General features: G+C 35.9%; 1 protein-coding gene across 1 annotated transcript in view; it reads right to left on the bottom strand.

The window, feature by feature from the left end:
• The window catches only part of LOC104236383 (uncharacterized), a 33,907-nt gene extending 23,521 nt beyond the window's left edge, over positions 1-10,386 (bottom strand). Inside the window, exons 1-4 of the mRNA XM_009790299.2 lie at positions 10,313-10,386; positions 10,150-10,210; positions 9,981-10,058; positions 9,756-9,902 (exon numbers count right to left, since the gene is read on the bottom strand). Coding sequence (XP_009788601.1) covers positions 9,756-9,902; positions 9,981-10,058; positions 10,150-10,161 — 237 coding nt within the window. The 5' untranslated portion in view covers positions 10,162-10,210; positions 10,313-10,386. The remainder of the gene's footprint in view (positions 1-9,755; positions 9,903-9,980; positions 10,059-10,149; positions 10,211-10,312) is intronic.
• Between the last annotated feature and the right edge of the window lie 7,438 nt (positions 10,387-17,824).

The raw sequence follows: 17,824 nt of genomic DNA, 5'->3' as shown, positions 1-17,824 counted from the left end.
TATATATATATAAATTAATTTTCTAAACTGAAATACATATAAAATTAATCAAATAAGCTAAAAATATAACATATATAAAATAACTAATTTTATAAACTGAAATACACATTGAAAAATCAAATAAACTGAACAATATAACACATATATATAATAAGTAATTTTATAAACTAAAATACATATTAAAATTAAGAAGAATAAAGGGGGGGGGGGGAAGAAAAAAGCGCCTACCTTAGTTGTGCAGATGCTGGACGAGAAAAAGTGAAAAAGAGAAGCGAAGAAGAAGAAGGAAGGAAGAATGAAAAAGAAAGAAAAAAAGAGCAGACGCTGGACGGGAACAAGAAGAAGAAAGAAAAAAATGAGAAGAAGAAAAATTACCTGGAAACCCTAGTTTTGTCGATGAAGAAGAGAGAAAGGATCTCTGTTTTGTCGAGCAATTATAGAAGCGAGCTTAGGGGTCTGTTTTGTATAATTTACAAACAGACCCAACCTTTTTTTAAAAAAAAAAAAAGGGTCCAACTGCGATTTTTTAACAGAAGCGATCGCTTTATCGCTTTTGTCGCTTTGTCGATCTGTCCACTGAAGCGTGCGCTTCACACGGTCGAGTCGCCTCTCTATGGGAAAAGCGATGCCTTGTCGCTTCGCGCTTAAAGCGACGAAGCGATCGCTTTTCCAAACACTGTCTGAAGGGGAATATAATGAGTTCTTTCAGTATCGTGCAAGTAAGCAGACACCTCCAAGACTAGCCTTTGTTGATCAGACTGATACTTCTATTGCAGGTAATTCATTTGCTTGTGTTTCCCAGTCTACTACTCTTGGACCGTAGGTCATGGACTCAGGCGCCTCTGAATATATTTTTGGTAATAGGTAACTTTTGTCAAATATTGTTTATTCACGGTAATTATATAAATAACCCTAGTCTCACATGAAATAGGAGTAGAATATGTATTGTGTATAGTTATAAATAGGGCTATTGTATAACAATTAACAGAATATCAATAAAAGATTTTTCTCCGTGCATTCTCACATGGTATCAGAGCATTAATGAGAAATTTATCGATGTGCATCGCTCAAGCGACTTCTGGGAAGAAAGACCTCATCGCCGTGCAATTTTCCGGCGACTTAAGAGGTTGTCCGCTACAAAATCCTTTTTCCTTGGTCTTGTGCAAAATCCAACACCACCACAAGGTCCCTAAGACAGATGACCAAACCCTAGAAAAAATCTCCGGCGAAGGCCCCACTATGCGCTCTCATGCGCCGGCCAGAGAAAATTTTCCAGCAACGCGTCTGTCACACGCGCCGGCGCGTAAGCTTATTTTCGGCCATTTTTGGGCCGAGCTTCTTCAGGACAGCTGGATCACGAGGCTTTTCCGAGCCTACCCATCAAGGTTACACTAGATTCCGACGACTTTTCTATTTTCTCAGTGTTTTTCAGTGAACAGTAACAATGAACAATGAAAAGTGAACAGTAGTTTCTCTTATACTTTGGGAGTCGGCTAGGGCTCACGGAAGTTGTTAGAATTTTGGTCGTAACAAAATGGGAACCGATACTTTGAATGGTTGGATGGTTTCTTTACCGGATAATATTGAGTTCCTTCGCTACAAAGCATGTAGCACACATATTCTGAGATAGCTTTTGTTGTTCAAACAAGTAATAGCGTGACTTGTGTCTCCCAATCTTCATCCTCCAAGTCTTGGGTCATTGATTCAAGTGCATCTGATGATATCTCTGGTAATAAATCTCTTTTCACTACTATTTTATGTTCTCAATTTTTTCCAACAGTCACAATGGCCAACGGGTCTCAAACCATGGCAACTGGAATAGGTCAAGCAAGTCTACTTCTTTCCTTACCTTTAGATTCGATTCTTTATGTTACCGGCAACCCTTTTAATCTCATAGCCGTTAGTCGCTTGGCCAAATCACTTAAATGCTCGATTTTATTTTTGATGACTTTATTTTTATACAGGAACGCAGTGTGGGGCGGATCATTGGTACCAAGCGTGAATCAAATGGACGTTATTACCTTATCCTTGAAAAATCACATGGACTCATATCTTATCTTCCTTCAACAACTCGTCCTATTACTGATTCACCAGATTTATTATATAAACGGTTGGGACATCCCAGTTTGTCAAAACTTCAGAAAATGGTACATGGTTTATCTCACTTGTCCACTAGAGTATGAGCCATGTCAGCTCGGTAAGCATACTCGCTCCCATTTCCCTCCGCGTCTTGAAAATCGAGCAATTACCTTTCGCTTTAATCCATTCAGATGTTTGGGGTCTTAGTCGGGTCAGTTCTACCTTGGGATTCCGCTACTTTGTTAGTTTCATTGATGATTATTCCAGGTGCACTTGGATATTTTTTATGAAAAATCGATCTGGGTTATTTTCTATTTTCAGTCCTTCCACACTGAAATTCAAAATCAATTTGGGGTTTCAATTAGCATATTTCGTAGTGATAAAGCCCTAGAGTATTTGTCTTCCCTATTTCAGCATTTTATGAACTCTCATAGGATTATTCATCAAACGTCTTGTCATACACATCTCAACAAAATGGGATAGCTGAAAGAAAGAATAGACATCTTATTGAAACTGCTCGTACCTTGCTCATACAATCTCATGTTCCATTGCGCTTTTGGGGGATGCAGTTCTTACGTTTTGTTTTCTTATTAATCGTATGCCATCCTCAGCTATCCAGAATCAAGTTCCATTCTTTGTCTTGTTTTCCCATTCACTTTTGTTCTCTCTTCCACCCGTGTCTTTGGGAGCACGTGTTTTGTTCATAAGCTTACTCCAGGAAAAGATAAGTTAGCTCCACGTGCTCTTAAGTGCGTATATCTGGCTTATTCGAGAACGTAAAAGGAATATCGATGCTATGCACCTAACCTCCAGTGATACTTTATGTTTGTTGATGTTACCTTCTTTGAAAGCCAATCATACTTCACAAGTCGAGGTAATTACTTAGATATTTCTGAGGTGCTACCAATTTCATCTTTTGGAGATTCAGTCACTATCTCCCATTCATCTTCCTCTACAGCTCCAGCTCCACCGCCTACAACTTCAGTTCTAGCCCCACCACCTATAGCTCTAGTTCCTTCACCTAATCTAATTCAACCTTCTACAGCTCCACCACTCCTGACTTGTCATCATCGTCCGCGCCCAGCATCAGACCCGGCTGATTCATGTCTTGCACCTAACTCGACTCCTACTACGGACGTGTTCCCTTCTAGTCAAATGATTACACTTCGGAAAGGTATACGGTCCATATTTAATCTTAATCCCCATTATGTCGGTTTACGTTACCATCGTCTATCATCACCCCATTATGCGTTTGTATTAACTTTGTCCTCTGTCTCCATCCCTAAATCTACAGGTGAAGCACTGTCTCATCCAATATAGCGACAGGCTATGATTGACGAGATGTCTACTTTAATGGTATTTAGGAGCTTGTTCCTCTTCATCCGGGTAAATCTACTATTGGTTGTCGCTAGATGTGTGCAGTCAAAGTTGGTCCACATGGTCAAGTTGATCGACTTAAGGCTCGTCTTGTTGCCAAAGGATATACTCAGATATTTGGGCTCAATCACAGTGATACTTTTTCTCGCGTGGCTAAAATAGCATCAGTCCGCCTTTTTTCTATCAATGGTTGTTGTTTGCCATTGGCCTCTCTGTCAGTTGGACATTAAGAATGTTTTCCTTGACGGTGATCCTAAGGATGAGGTTTATATGGAGCAACCACTTGGTTTTGTTGCTCAGAGGGAGTCTAGTGGTGTTGTATGTCAGTTGTGTCGGTCCCTCTATGGTCTAAAGCAATCTCCTCGAGCTTAGTTTGGTAATTTCAATACAGTTATTCAGGAGTTTGGCATGACTCGTAGAGAAGCTGATCACTCTGTGTTTTATCGGCATTCTGCTTCAAATCTATGCATTTATCTGGTGATTTATGTTGATGATATTGTTATTACCGGCAATGATCAAGATGGTATTACTCAATTGAAACAACATCTCTTTCAGCACTTTTAGACTAAGGATCTGGGCAGATTAAAGTAATTTTTGGGCATTGAGGTTGCTCAATCTAGCGCAGGTATTGTAATCTCGCAACGGAAATATGCGTTACACATTCTTAAGGAGACAGGAATGATAGGTTGTAGACCTGTTGACACTCCTATGGATCCGAATTCTAAACTTCTGCCAAGACGGGGGGAGCCGCATAGCGATCCTGCAAGATATAGGGGATGATTGGTAAATTAAATTACCTCATAATGACTAGACCTGATATTTCCTTTTATATGAGTGTGGTGAGCCAATTTATGGATTCTCCCTATGATAGTCATTGGGATACAGTTGTCCGCATTCTTCGATATATAAAATCAGCTCCAGGCAAAGGATTATTGTTTGAAGATCGAGGCCATGAGCAAATTGTTGGATACTCAGATGTTGACTGGGCAGGATCACCTTCTGATAGACGTTCTACATCTGGATATTGTGTTTTAGTAGGAGGTAATTTAGTGTCTTGGAAGAGCAAGAAACAGAGTGTGGTTGCTCGGTCTAGTGTAGAAGCAGAATATCGAGTAATGGCTGTGGCAACAGGTGAGCTAGTTTGGATCAAACATTTGCTCAAGGAGTTGAAATTTAGTGAGATCAGCAAGATGTAACTTGTGTGTGATAATCAAGCTGCTCTTCATATTGCATTAAATCCGATGTTACATGAGAGAACTAAACACATTGAGAATTAACTGTCACTTCGTCAGGGAAACGATACTCTCAGGAGATATTGCTATAAAGTTTGTGAAGTCGAATGCTCAGCTTGCAGATATTTTCACCAAGTCCCTCACTGGTCCTAGTATTAGTTATATATGTAACAAACTCGGTACATATGATTTGTATGCACCAGCTAGAGGATGAGTGTTAGATAGTTATATAAATAACCCTAGTCCCACATGGAATAGGAGTAGAATATGCATTGTGTATAGTTATAAATAGGGCTATTGTATAACACTTAATATAATAGAATATCAATAATGGATTTTTCTCCCGTGCATTCTCACAACAGTCTCTTCCCAATGTTATTTTAGCCAATGGAGTCCAAATAAAAGCAAAAGGAGTTGAACAAGTTAATCCTCTATCCTCTGTCACTTTAGATGATGTCCCTGGATGTCCTTTTAATCTTGCATCTTATAGTCGTTTGACTTGTGCCCTCCATTGTGGTATATATTTTATTGATGATTCTTTTGTTAAGCAAGATCGCAATGGAGATGCCTATTCTTTCTCTGTGCCTTAATCAAGTAACAAGCTGTAAGAACTGTATTGCCCCAATAATCAAGTTGTTCTTCATATTGCAACAAATTCGGTGTTCCGTGAGAGGAATAAACACATTGAGATTGACTGTCATTTTGTCAGAGAAAAGATACTCTCAGGAGATATTATTACAAAGTTTGTAAACTCGTATGATCAGCTTGCAGATGTTTTCACCAACACCAAGTCCCTTACTAGTTCTCGTATTAATTACACCTGTAACAAGCTCAGTCCATATGATTTATATGCATCAGCTTAAGAGGAAGCATTACATAGTTAGTAATATTAGATAGTTAATAATATTTGTAGTGTCCCACATCGGGGAATAAATATTTGGTATTATGTAATTACTATATATAAATAGGGCATTGTAAAACACTTTAATGATAATTAATGAGACTTTTCCGTGTTGTACAACTCACATGACCTTCGGCTATCTAACAAATAGTCCAAGTTTGTTGTCGACTTTTCCTGGATGATTGAAAACTTGACAGACAAAAGCAATTAATACCCAGAGCTGTCCACTTGACATTATTTTTCTAAAAGTTGAAAAGAAAGAAAATGCATCAAGATCGGGTTTATCTTGAGGGATGCAAGAAGTGTAGAAGAAGAAACCAAGATCCATGTTATAGATAAGGCCTTATGCCTAGGAATACTAAAGCTTTATGATACATACCAGAACTAAAGAAATATCTTGCAAGCCTTTAGTTCTCTTTTTTCTTTAGGGAGTATATATTTTTCCTATCATAGGGAAATAACTATGCATTTAACTCTCAAATTGGCATCATTCAAAGAGACAGTAAAAGTTAGGGTGTTGTAGTAGGCGTTTGGCCATGAATTTCAAAATAAATTTTTAAATTTGGAATTTCACTAAAATTTGAATTGAAGATAAAGTTGTGTTTGGTTATAATTTTTGCAACATATTTGAATGTCTTTTTTTGCAAAACAATGAAATATAATTTATACCCCATAACTTGTAAAAAATATCAAAACCATCCCAATTTAATTATACTACTTGAAATAAACAATCAAACATGCTATTGTTTAGCAACATGGTAGTCGTCACAAGAAAAGGGTTCATTATCCGCTGCAGAAGCTTCATCTGATAGTTGAGGAGAAACACGTGGGTAGTTATAGGTTAATAATTGATGGGGTCATTTTATAAATTTTAAAAGTATAGGGTAAATTTGTAAAATTAAAAACTAGTGAAAATACATCTTCAATTGAAAAACTGGTAAGAACCAGTTTTTCAAATTTGAAAATGCATTTTCAAGTGAAATTGGAAAAATTGGTAAGATATGGATAACCAAACATTGTTTTCAAAAAAAAAAAATTGGAAAAAAGCAAAAAAATTGCATGTCCAAACGGGCTCGTAGTATTCTACTAAGGACTTTTGCAGAATGCAAAGTTATTAGTGGACATCCACATATATGTTGACCGGAGATATGAAAAGAGAAAAATCTTCGCATTTTTAGATGACTTTATCTTCTTGATTTCACTAGACAATTTCTATCATCCTTTTTTTGTCTTTATTGATCATTTACTGTTGATCAATGACCGCAAGGAACACATGGCCTAACTATACTTCATATGCATCCAAAGCAAGATTTGGTCCCTATTTTTTTCAATCCCTTAAAATTTCCAGATTACTAAATACCAACTCTTATACTCATACTAACGAAAGTGGAATTTTGAAGGAAGGCAATGAGAATATAGATTTCCACTCACCTACTTAAGAGAAACTTAAAAACCTTGAGCCATAAAATTTGACTTTTAGCTGGATCTTCATCAGATTAACTGAAACACTTATACGTTGAATCCACATTTATCCTCTACAATTACCACTGACTTCAAGCTTTTGATGGATTTCAAATTAGTCCAATTTGGAGGTGATTTCACTAGTTTTTTTTTCTGACATGTGATTTCACTTGTGTGAAACAGTTAAAAAGAATTCTTTTTCACAAACATGCATGTAATTTAAAGCTTATAATCAGTTGAAAACTGCAAATAACACCAGGCTATAGAAGACAAATGTCAAAAGCATACTTTTAATACCACTAATGATCTTCAATTCCTACCATAACCATCAAGGCTAGCACCGAGAATTTATACCCCCAAGATCGTACTTCCATCTTAGATTACTTTTTTTGAGCCAAAACTACCTTAGATTCTTGGTGTTTCTAGACATCCGCTCTAAACAAGTGTGGATTTATCACTTCCTTTTTGGGGGTAAAGCACAATTTAGTAATTACAATATCAGACCTGATCAACTAGTAATTCTTCTTTTTTTAATAACCTTATCAACTAGATTCTTCAAATTCGAGTAACAACTAATATCTCCAAACACAAAATGGAAAGGGGCATACTAATGTAGCAGTGACATACAGAAGACTCACAAAGCAACAAGCCAAGACCACAAAATATTGACTAAATAAAAAAGTTGATTTAATTCAGGGTCCATCAAATTCTTTATAACTCCGGTAAAACTGAAGCAACATCTAGGTATGCGTAATGAACATCCAAGCCGCACAAACAAAGAATAAACTTTTGTCTGTAGCATATCAGAGAAAAGCTCTCAAATTGGTCAGCCACGAGAATTAGAAGGACTCAACTCAAAAGCTTGATTATTCTCTCAAGTTTGGTGGGAATTTAGAGTAATCTACAAGAGTTTAAAATATGGCAAGTATAAATTACGAATCAAATCATAATCAAATTCCAAATAAAATCAATTTCCAATTAATAGTAACTCTCATACAGTCTTACCACTCCTCAAGTTGGAGCATACATATCATAAAATCCAAGCTTGTTACAAATGTATTGAATCCAAGGTCCTCTAAGGATTTGTTAGGAACACCCGCTAGCTTGTCTTCCAGCTGACAAAGGTTGTCGCTATGCATTCGGGGTCAATCCATATGCCCCACAAGTTCTTACATATACTTAAACTCATTTCATTAATTAAAATGAGCCAATTGCTTGATGTTTATTGTTAATAATTGAGTATGACGATTGAATATTGAAGCAGATGTTGATTTGGGTGGTGGAAGTGAGTTGGAGGTGACATGGGTGAATATCATAGCAAAAAGGAAACTTATAAAATTTAAATGTTGGATCAGCTACAGGTCGATCACGCTACCGCGTGAAGGCCATAGGTGGGTCACGCTATAGTGTATCCGCATGACCAACCTCGTGGAACATGATCTAGGATGAGGGAGTTCACAAGGCGAGGCAACACACTTGAAGGCCACTGAGTGGCCAGTGCATGAAGCCCATGTGGTAGGCTGACCAAGTCATGAATGGCGAGGCCACACGATGTGAAGAAGAGACTTTAATCATGCGATAGCACCATAGCTAACTGGTATCAGGCCTTAGCACTATAAAAGCTGAGAGTCGGTTTTGTTCCCAATTCTCGAAGTTTTGAACAAGGACGCAACTTCAATAAAGAATTTTCCCCAAGACTTGATCCAACCAAAAAGGTGAGATCATTAAGTCATTTGGATTATTTAATGCACATTAATGTGAATCTCAGCCTCCAAAAACATATGATTTTGCCTAGAAACCCAAATTCCACAAACTTTCTTCAAAAATTAAGAAGTTGGGATTTTGCTACTTTGAGGTAATTTGCGCTTTCTTGGGCTTGTTGTATGAGCTATAATAATATAGGTAGATGATATATGGTAGAGTTTGGTCATTGTTCAAAGGTTGAGATGATACTCACTTGGGGGATTTACGGAGGCTGTTATGATGTAATGTTGAATCCAAATAGTGGTTTGGTGCATTAAATGGTATTGAATAATCATAAATGGTATTAATGACCTCAAGGCAGGATGGGAATAGAATGGTTGAATCAAGACCTCACCCTAGGTTATGGTTGGATGGCCTAGAGCCAAATTCCAATAGTTGACTTGGATTCCTTAATCGTTGAATGGCAGGAGTAGAGAGATTAGAGAGGTTTCAACTCAAAAGTTTGATTATTCCTTTGACCTTGGCTGGGAATATATAGCAAGTACAAGCTCTTACAGTATGGTAAGTGTGTAATTACAAATAACAACAACAACAACATACTCAGTATAATCCCACGGGTAGGGTCCGGGGAGTATAGTGAGTACCCAGACTTTACCCCTAGCCGGAGGTAGAGAGGTTGTTTCCGATAGACCCTCGGCTCAAGAAAAGGTGGAAAGGATAAGTGTGTAATTACAAATAAATCAGTCAAATCAATCCTAACTAACGGTAAATCTTGTACAACCTTAACAAACCAAACTCATCTAATTTTTATTTTAATATAGCAAATAACATCTCATTGAATCACACGAAGTTGGAGTTGAAACTACAAAACTCGGCTAATTATTTGAAACTAGGTTTAGATAACAATAGTATCATCGAAAATAACGAAACATAAATCCACATGATAGGATACAACCTTTACGTCAGAAGCTTAAACTCAATACAGGAAAGCGTGTTCTTACCCTCTTTGCAGAATGAAGCTTCTCAGTGGAATCCCTAAAAGTATGGTCCAAAAGGTTTCCCTCTTTGCCTCTTTGCAGTAGTTGGTCAAACTCATCAACCTTAGTTTGCAATGTAGCATGTTCACATTGGAGTTCAGATTCTTGTGCCTAAAAGAGTCCATTGGTCATATGCACATTTTAACCATGGCAGAATGTTTTAAACTGAAGCAACAAATCATGGCCCACCTTCGACGATAGGATCCTGTGAGCAGTGGGATCACGCTCAATTCTTTCTTGTACAAGCTTTAGATTATCATCCTTTTTCTGATTCCAAACAAATCCCGGTATTTATTAATTGCAGATTGATAAACATGACCGAAATTCAAAAATCAAATCCGATAGAGCAGCTTCTTACCACTTCTTCCATTATATTATTATTATACAGTTACTCTTTCTGAATATTCCAATGGTACCTCCTGCAAATTGCATACAACAGCCATTGGGACTCAAAAGTAAGATTATTTCGTAATCAAACGCTAAATCAAGGAGATCAATAGAATGGTGATGGGATTACTTACCCGTCTCTCTCTCTCTTGCAAAACTCTCTTCTTTCTATGTCGAGACGGGTTTATCTCCGAAAAACACGAAGAGACGGGTTAATAATAAACAAAATTTAATATCTGTTAGAAATAATTTGACAGAATATTAATATTATAATAATTTAATATATCATATTATTTTTTAAAATATAGTTTTATTTATTATTTAATATAGTATATAGAAATATAACAAAAGCTATACAAAATCAAAGGATACATATTATATAGTAATCAAATAAATTATTTGTTCCCTATTTATTTTTTATAGTACTAAATTAGCAAGTACTACTTAGTACTATGCATTTACTAATATGACTTGTTATTAACTTATTAATTGGCTTAATATTTTGATACTACTTCTCTTTTAATATAATATAGATATAAATTTTCTTACTCTCGAAACTTTTTTTTTAAGTTTTGTTATACTATTCAAAATTCTTCGATTGTCTAATTTATCTATAATTTTCTTGAGAGTTATTTATTTATCTGTTATTTATTAATTAGTTCAAAATATAAATATCATAAAATTATCTTTATCCCCCTCTTTTCATACATTCTTTTCTACTGTAATATTTAATTAGTTTTTTTATTTTGTATTTTACTGAAAATTTACATAATGTACTTTTTTTTTAAATTATAATTTTAAATTCATCAAAATAAACTATAAAGAGATAAGCCTTTTATTATTTTCATAAAAAATATACCAATAATTTTAATAATATTAGTTTGTGCTATATATAATATACTTATCTTATATATAATATCCTAATAGTATCTTTATATTTTTATATTTTTAATTATGAAATTATGAGTTCTATTTTAACTAAAATTTCTTACATGAGAAATTTAATTAGTATATATATTTTTACACTATCACTTGATTTTTTTTAGTATTCTTACTTTATAACTATTTGTTTATTATGATTTTATTTATGTGTATATGTACATCTTTTCTCATCATAATTCTAATTATAAGTCTTTTATTTTTATATTTTCCCATAAATTTATAGTTTATTTCTTTTTTTGTTTCTTACTTATCTAATAGTATTATCCATTACCTAATATTAATAAATTGACATACGAATTTTTTATAAATTACCAGTACAATGAATATAATTTTGTATTACTTTTGAAATATAACTTGACTTTATCATGCATGACTTTCTCAAATTATGTTAAAATTTATCAATAATACTTTCGAGTATTATTTATTTACTTAATTTTATCAAATAAATTTAAAAATGTGGATAGAATCACATTATATCTATTCTCCTCTTTATATACTATTAGTTTTTGTTATAAAATATTTTAATTTTTTTATTTAGTGATTATCCGTAATACGAATATTATTATATTATTTTTCTAATGGATGGTATTGAATTAGTTCAAAGGTTAAACAGAGAAGTTCTTTTGTTATGTATCATAAATCTACTATTAAAATTATTATTTTTGTATAATTTTTAATAAAAAATTAAATTGAATTCTTCTTCCTTTTTGTACTTAATGTGAAATTTTAATTTTTTTATTAAAACTATTAAAGAATAAGTTAAATTATATCTTTATAAAGCTAGAAAGGGTTTTATTAAATCAAAAAATCCTCAGGCCTGCTATAAATGTGGACGAATAGACCATTATGCCAAGGATTGCAAGATCAAGGATAAAATCAAAGACCTTGATTTAGATGATAATATCAAAGATTCTTTTTCAAAAATATTTGAAAATGATGTTGTTGCAAGAACAGGCAAAAATCTGAATATCATGCTCACCCAAAATAATTATACTAATATGTATATTAGTATTTTGGGTGAACAGGTTATTAAGATCCATGAAAAATTGGATAAGCTTATAGCTGAGGTAAACCAAGAGGTAACAAATATTGACGAAAGAGAATTAAGCCCCTTCCAACGGGTTACCACGAAGCTCCAAATGAAAAAAGGAGCTATATCCAAGGAAGAGATCTTCGCTTCATATTTCGAGGAAATAAAGAAAGATTTAGCAAAAAATTTCGAAACAGAAATTGGGGATGATATATCAATGACCTCCATTGGAAATACTTCAGATGAAGAAGTATGTGCAGCAAGTGAAGCACAAAGCAACTTGGTGTTAATAAAAATACAGATAGGGCAATTGCTAAAATGATTATAGCCGGATTTACTGGTCAGCTAAAAGGCTGGTGGGATAATTATCTCACTCATGACCAACGTTTTCAAATAATGAGCGCGACCAAGACTGAAGAAGAAAAGACTGTCCAAAACTCAGTCTATTCTTTAGTTATGAATATCATCGAACACTTCTCTTCTCTAGAAGATGGTCTGATAATAGTGAGACCAAGGACTTCTTTGCATAATTTCAGATAATCGGAGTTCATCTAACAAGGACGAGCCTTGGTAGGGATATTATCCTCAGAAAAATCTTCTTTATAAGGAAGACTTATGATATGCTTTTTTCTGCTCCAAAATTGATTTGGATGGTCACCACAAATAGAAGCAGAAAAATGGTTTTTGAGAAAATTAATTTTTTCTATTAATTTGGGATTTTTTAAATCCTGTCCCAATAGTAAGAGAACAAATCTCATTTTTCAAAAGTTCAATGTGATGGACTTTTGAAGAAATATTATTAGAGATAATGTCATTCAAAATCTTTGGATTGGCTGAGTTATAAACTCAAAAGTGATTCCTCTTCTATTGTAAGTTCCAGTAAAACTTTTTGTATCCCAATGTGTAAAAGGAATCAACTTATAGAAAAATGGGACACCTAGTATTAAGTCCCGATCAATATCTTTTACCAAAATAAAACTTTCAGGAATACAAACATTATGTTGGCAAATATAAGCCCTAGGTAATTTATATGAAATACCCATTTGAACACTACTAGCATTTTTTAAATGATGAGTGATTTTATAAAAATATCTGGAGAGTATTACTCCTTGTTTTATACAACTTAAATCTGCTCCACTATCAAATAGAGTAGTAATTAGTTGTAATTAGTATCTTTACTAATTCCTTATGTGAATTAGTAAAGAAACCTTAGAAGCTAAGTCTAACACTATTTCCTTAATGAATATCATTAGGAAGAAGACTACTGTTAAAAATAGTAGAAAAGAGGAATATGAATTGCCCCAAGAATTAGACCTGCTTAATAAGTGGACTATACCATTAGTCAAACCTAAGGTAATATACCAGTTAGGTACTTTTGAAAAAATAGGTTTAAAACAAATAGTTAAAACTACTGAAGAGACTATCACTGTAGATAGTGAACATGCTACGTTCAGATTATTATCTGAAAGTGATTTAGCCTCTTATAGGGATTCACATAGATTCATACATATAGGCTTAATACAAGTCGTTTTTAAGCCACTTACTTTAAGAGGCTTACCTGAAAGCTTTATAGTAGCTCTTAGAGATGGCACTATTAGTTCAGATACTCTCTTTTAAGAAAATCAGGAAGGGTATTATCAGACCCTTTTTTGTATATTATTTCGAAATCAAAGGGGACTAATAAAGCTTGCCACCTTGCAAACGTCTGTTTGAAAACATCATGTTTAAAATCTTTACTAAAGATAAACTTTACAGCTTGGCAATCAGTTTTAATTAAAAATTTCTGATTGTATAAATCAATCTGAAATTTCATAACATATTCAACTATAGCAAGAATTTTCCTAGCTACAGTTGCATAATTTTTCTGGGAATCATTCCACTTTCCCGAGTAAAACTGAACAAGATATTCTTGTTTATCTATCGGAGAGCATTGTTTTAAAATCCCACCATAACCAATATCAGAAGCATCGGTTTCCATAACCTTTGCCCAAGTGGGATTAGCAAGAATTAAACATGGAAGGTTATTAACCTTTTGTTTAATTCTTTTGACTGACTCTGTATGACTATCTGTCCAAGCTTTCGGATTCTTCTTCAATCTATCATAAAGAAGAGTAGTATCTTTGACCAAATCCTTTATAAAAGGAGATATATAATTCAGACTTCCTAAGAATCTTTGAAGTTGAGTTTTGTCAGTAATAATATCAGGGAATTTAGAAGCAAATTCAATACTTCTATTAATGGGAATAATTCTTCCCTTTTCGATATTATGACCGAGAAATCTAATGTTATCTTGGAAAATCATCATTTTTGGTTTGGATATAACTTGTCACGACCCCAAACCCAAACCCGATCGTGATGGCGCCTCTCGTGAAGACAAGGCCAACCGACACTTCCCATTTTTCAATTTTTAATAGTTAAGCATTAAGAAATAGTCGAAATATAATAAAATAATCCAAAGTAGCAGGTAATATCACAAATACGCGGAAGAACCCAACACAGCCCTAAACCGGGGGTGTCACTAGTCATGAGCATCTACAAGTTCTAATACAAGTCTGAGAAGTCTATAAACTATTACAAACTGTCTGATTTAGAGATAGAAATGACAAAGAGGGAGAAACACGGGTGTGCGGACGTCAAGCAACTACCTCGTGAACTCTGAATGTCCACCGGGAGCTCTCAACTCGCACTAGCAGGATCAACAACGCCTGAATCTGCATATAGGGGTGCAGGGAGTAAAGTGAGTACTCCAACTCAGTGAGTAACAAATATAAATAAAGACTGAAAGCAAGAAATCACGTAGGGCACAAAACATTCTATAATGAAGCAGTAAAACCATTTAAAACCAGTAAATCAGTGAAAGATAGGTAAAATTCTTTAACTCAAATGTAGTTTTCATGAAAAGACTTTTTCAATAGTTAAGCAGGTAGTTGACAGTCAATTATAAAAAGTAAACATATAAAGGCTCGCCCCTCGGGCACAGTATCAACAAATCCACCCCTCGGGCAATATCTCAGAATAGTACCAGCCCCTTGGGCAATCACATAAAACAATACCATCCCCTCGGGCTCAATCTCACATCATAATGGGTAACCACGCTCACTGGGGGTGTACAGACTCCTGGAAGGGCACCTTACGGCCCAAGCGTAATATCAAGCCATCTCATGGCATCATCACTAGGCTCTCGGCCTCATATCAATCAAGCCACCTCGTGACATACATATCTCAGGCTCTCAGCCTCATAATCAGTATCAAATGTTTCCTCACAATATAGGCCCTCGGCCTTACTCAGTCAAAAATCCTCACAAGCCACTCGGCAGTAGTAAAACATGTTTCTCAGTCCAAAAATATCATTTGAAAGATCATGTAAGTGTTAAAATAGAGTAAACATGGCTGAGTACGAAAAATAGTGAAATATAACATCACTGAGTTCAGTAAAAATCAAAACAGTAAGGAAATACCAGTAAAAATCCCCGTAGGGTTCAAATAGTTGGCACAAAGCCCAAATATGGCATTCAGCCCAAATCATGATGATAGCAAATAGGTTTCAGTCAAATAAGAGGTAAAATAGTCATTCGGGACGGACTAAGTCACCATCCCCAACAGTGCACGACCCCACACTCGTCATCAAGCATGTGCCTTACCTCAATATAGCACTACGATGTGCAATCCGGGGTTTCAAACCCTCAGAACATCATTTACAATTATTACTCACCTGGAACCGATCAAATCTCTAGCTCGCGACGCCTTTGCCCCTCAAATCGGCCTCCACTCGCATCGAATCTATCCAAAATCAGGACAAGGACATCAAAATATGCTAAGGGAACGAAGCCCAAGCGAAAATAATCAAAATACGATACAAATCCCGAAATTACCAAAACCCGACCTCTGGACCCACGTCTCAGAATTTAATAATTTTTACATCAATAGATTCCTTATCTCCCCGCGAGTTCATACATATCAAAAGTTCTGAAATCCGACCTCAAATGGTCCTTCAAATCCTCAAGCAAAGGTCTAAGTTTCCAAGCCCTAGTTTCCCCAATTCTCACCCTAAATTTACATGATTTCTAGCTCTAATCCGTGAAATAATAGCATAGGAACGAGTTTTAGGTCCAAATTCTTTACCTCAATGAAGTTCCCTTGAAATCCCTCTTTCAAATCATCCAAAAACCTCCAAAGCCGAAGTCAAAAATGGTGAAATAGCTCAAATTTCGCGAAGGCCACAATTTATACTTTCTGCCCAGAACTTTTCGCATCTGCGGCCAATACCCGCTTCTGCAGTACCGCATTTGTGGTTATTTCTCCGCTTCTGCGGATATCACTTAACTTACGATTTTTTGCTTCTGCGATCCCTCATCCGCATCTGCGACATCGGAGATGCGGTCCATCTCACCACTTCCGCAGTTCCTGACTCCCTTAGCACTTTACGCTTCCGCGACCTCCCTTATCGCACCTGCGGTATCGCACCTGCGATCCCCAATCCGCAGGTGCGAAAATACCAAAAGCAACACATTCAGCAGCTGCAACAAAATTCCAACTTCTCCGTTAACCATCCGAAATCATCCCGAGGCCCCCGGGACCTTAACCAAAAGCACAAACATATCCTAATACCTTATTCAAACTTATACCAATCTTCAAAACACCTCAAACACATCAACTCAACCAAAACACATCTGATTCAAGCCAAATGTTCTAAAATCTTCTAAATTCTGCTTTTGATAAAAAACCCAACCAAACCGCGTCCGAATGACCTAAAATTTTGCACACACATCCCAAATGACATAACGGAATTACTGCAACTCTAGGAATTCCATTCCGATCCCTATATCAAAATCTCGCCTACCAACCGGAAATCGCCAAAATATCAACTTCGCCAATTCAAGCCTAAATCTACTCCGAACCTCCGAAACTCATTTCGATCATGCTCCTAAGTCATAAATCACCTCCCAAAGCTAACCGAACCATCGGAACTCAATCCGAGCCCTCTAACACATAAGTCAACATCTGATTGACTTTTCCAACTTAAGCTTCCTCAAAAGAGACTAAGTGTCTCAAACCTTACTAAAATCGTTTTGGATTCGATCCGACCAACCCGATACCACAAAACACTGATAACAAAGCATAAAGAAGCAAAAATGGGGGAAAACAGAGCGGTAACTCATGAGATGACTGGCCGGGTCGTCACATCCTCCCCAACTTAAATAAACGTTCGTCTGCGAACGAATTAAGAAACATACCTGAAGCCTCAAACAGGTGAGGATATCAGCTCTGCATCTCCCGCTCGGTCTCCCAGGTAGCCTCCTCCACAGACTGACCTCTCCACTGCACCTTCACTGAAGCTATATCCTTTGACCTCAACTTTCGAACCTGACGACCCAAAATAGCTACTGGCTCCACATCATAAGTCAAATCATCATCCAACTGAACCTTGGTGAAATCCAAAACATGAGACAGATCCCCAATATACTTCTGGAGCATAGAAACATGAAGTACCAGATGCACACTCGACAAGCTGGGTGGCAAAGCAAGCTCATAAGCCACCTCCCCAATCCTCTGAAGCACCTCAAAAGCCCAATGAACCGAGGACTCAATTTCCCTTTCTTCCCAAATCTCATAACTCCCTTCATGGGTGAAATCTTCAACAGAACCTTCTCGCCAACCATGTAGGACACATCCC

The sequence above is a fragment of the Nicotiana sylvestris genome, chromosome 2, assembly GCF_000393655.2.
Source record: "Nicotiana sylvestris chromosome 2, ASM39365v2, whole genome shotgun sequence".
Classification (NCBI taxonomy): Eukaryota; Viridiplantae; Streptophyta; class Magnoliopsida; order Solanales; family Solanaceae; genus Nicotiana; species Nicotiana sylvestris.
Note: the sequence above shows the minus strand (reverse complement) of the source record. Positions and strands in the feature narration are given on the sequence as shown.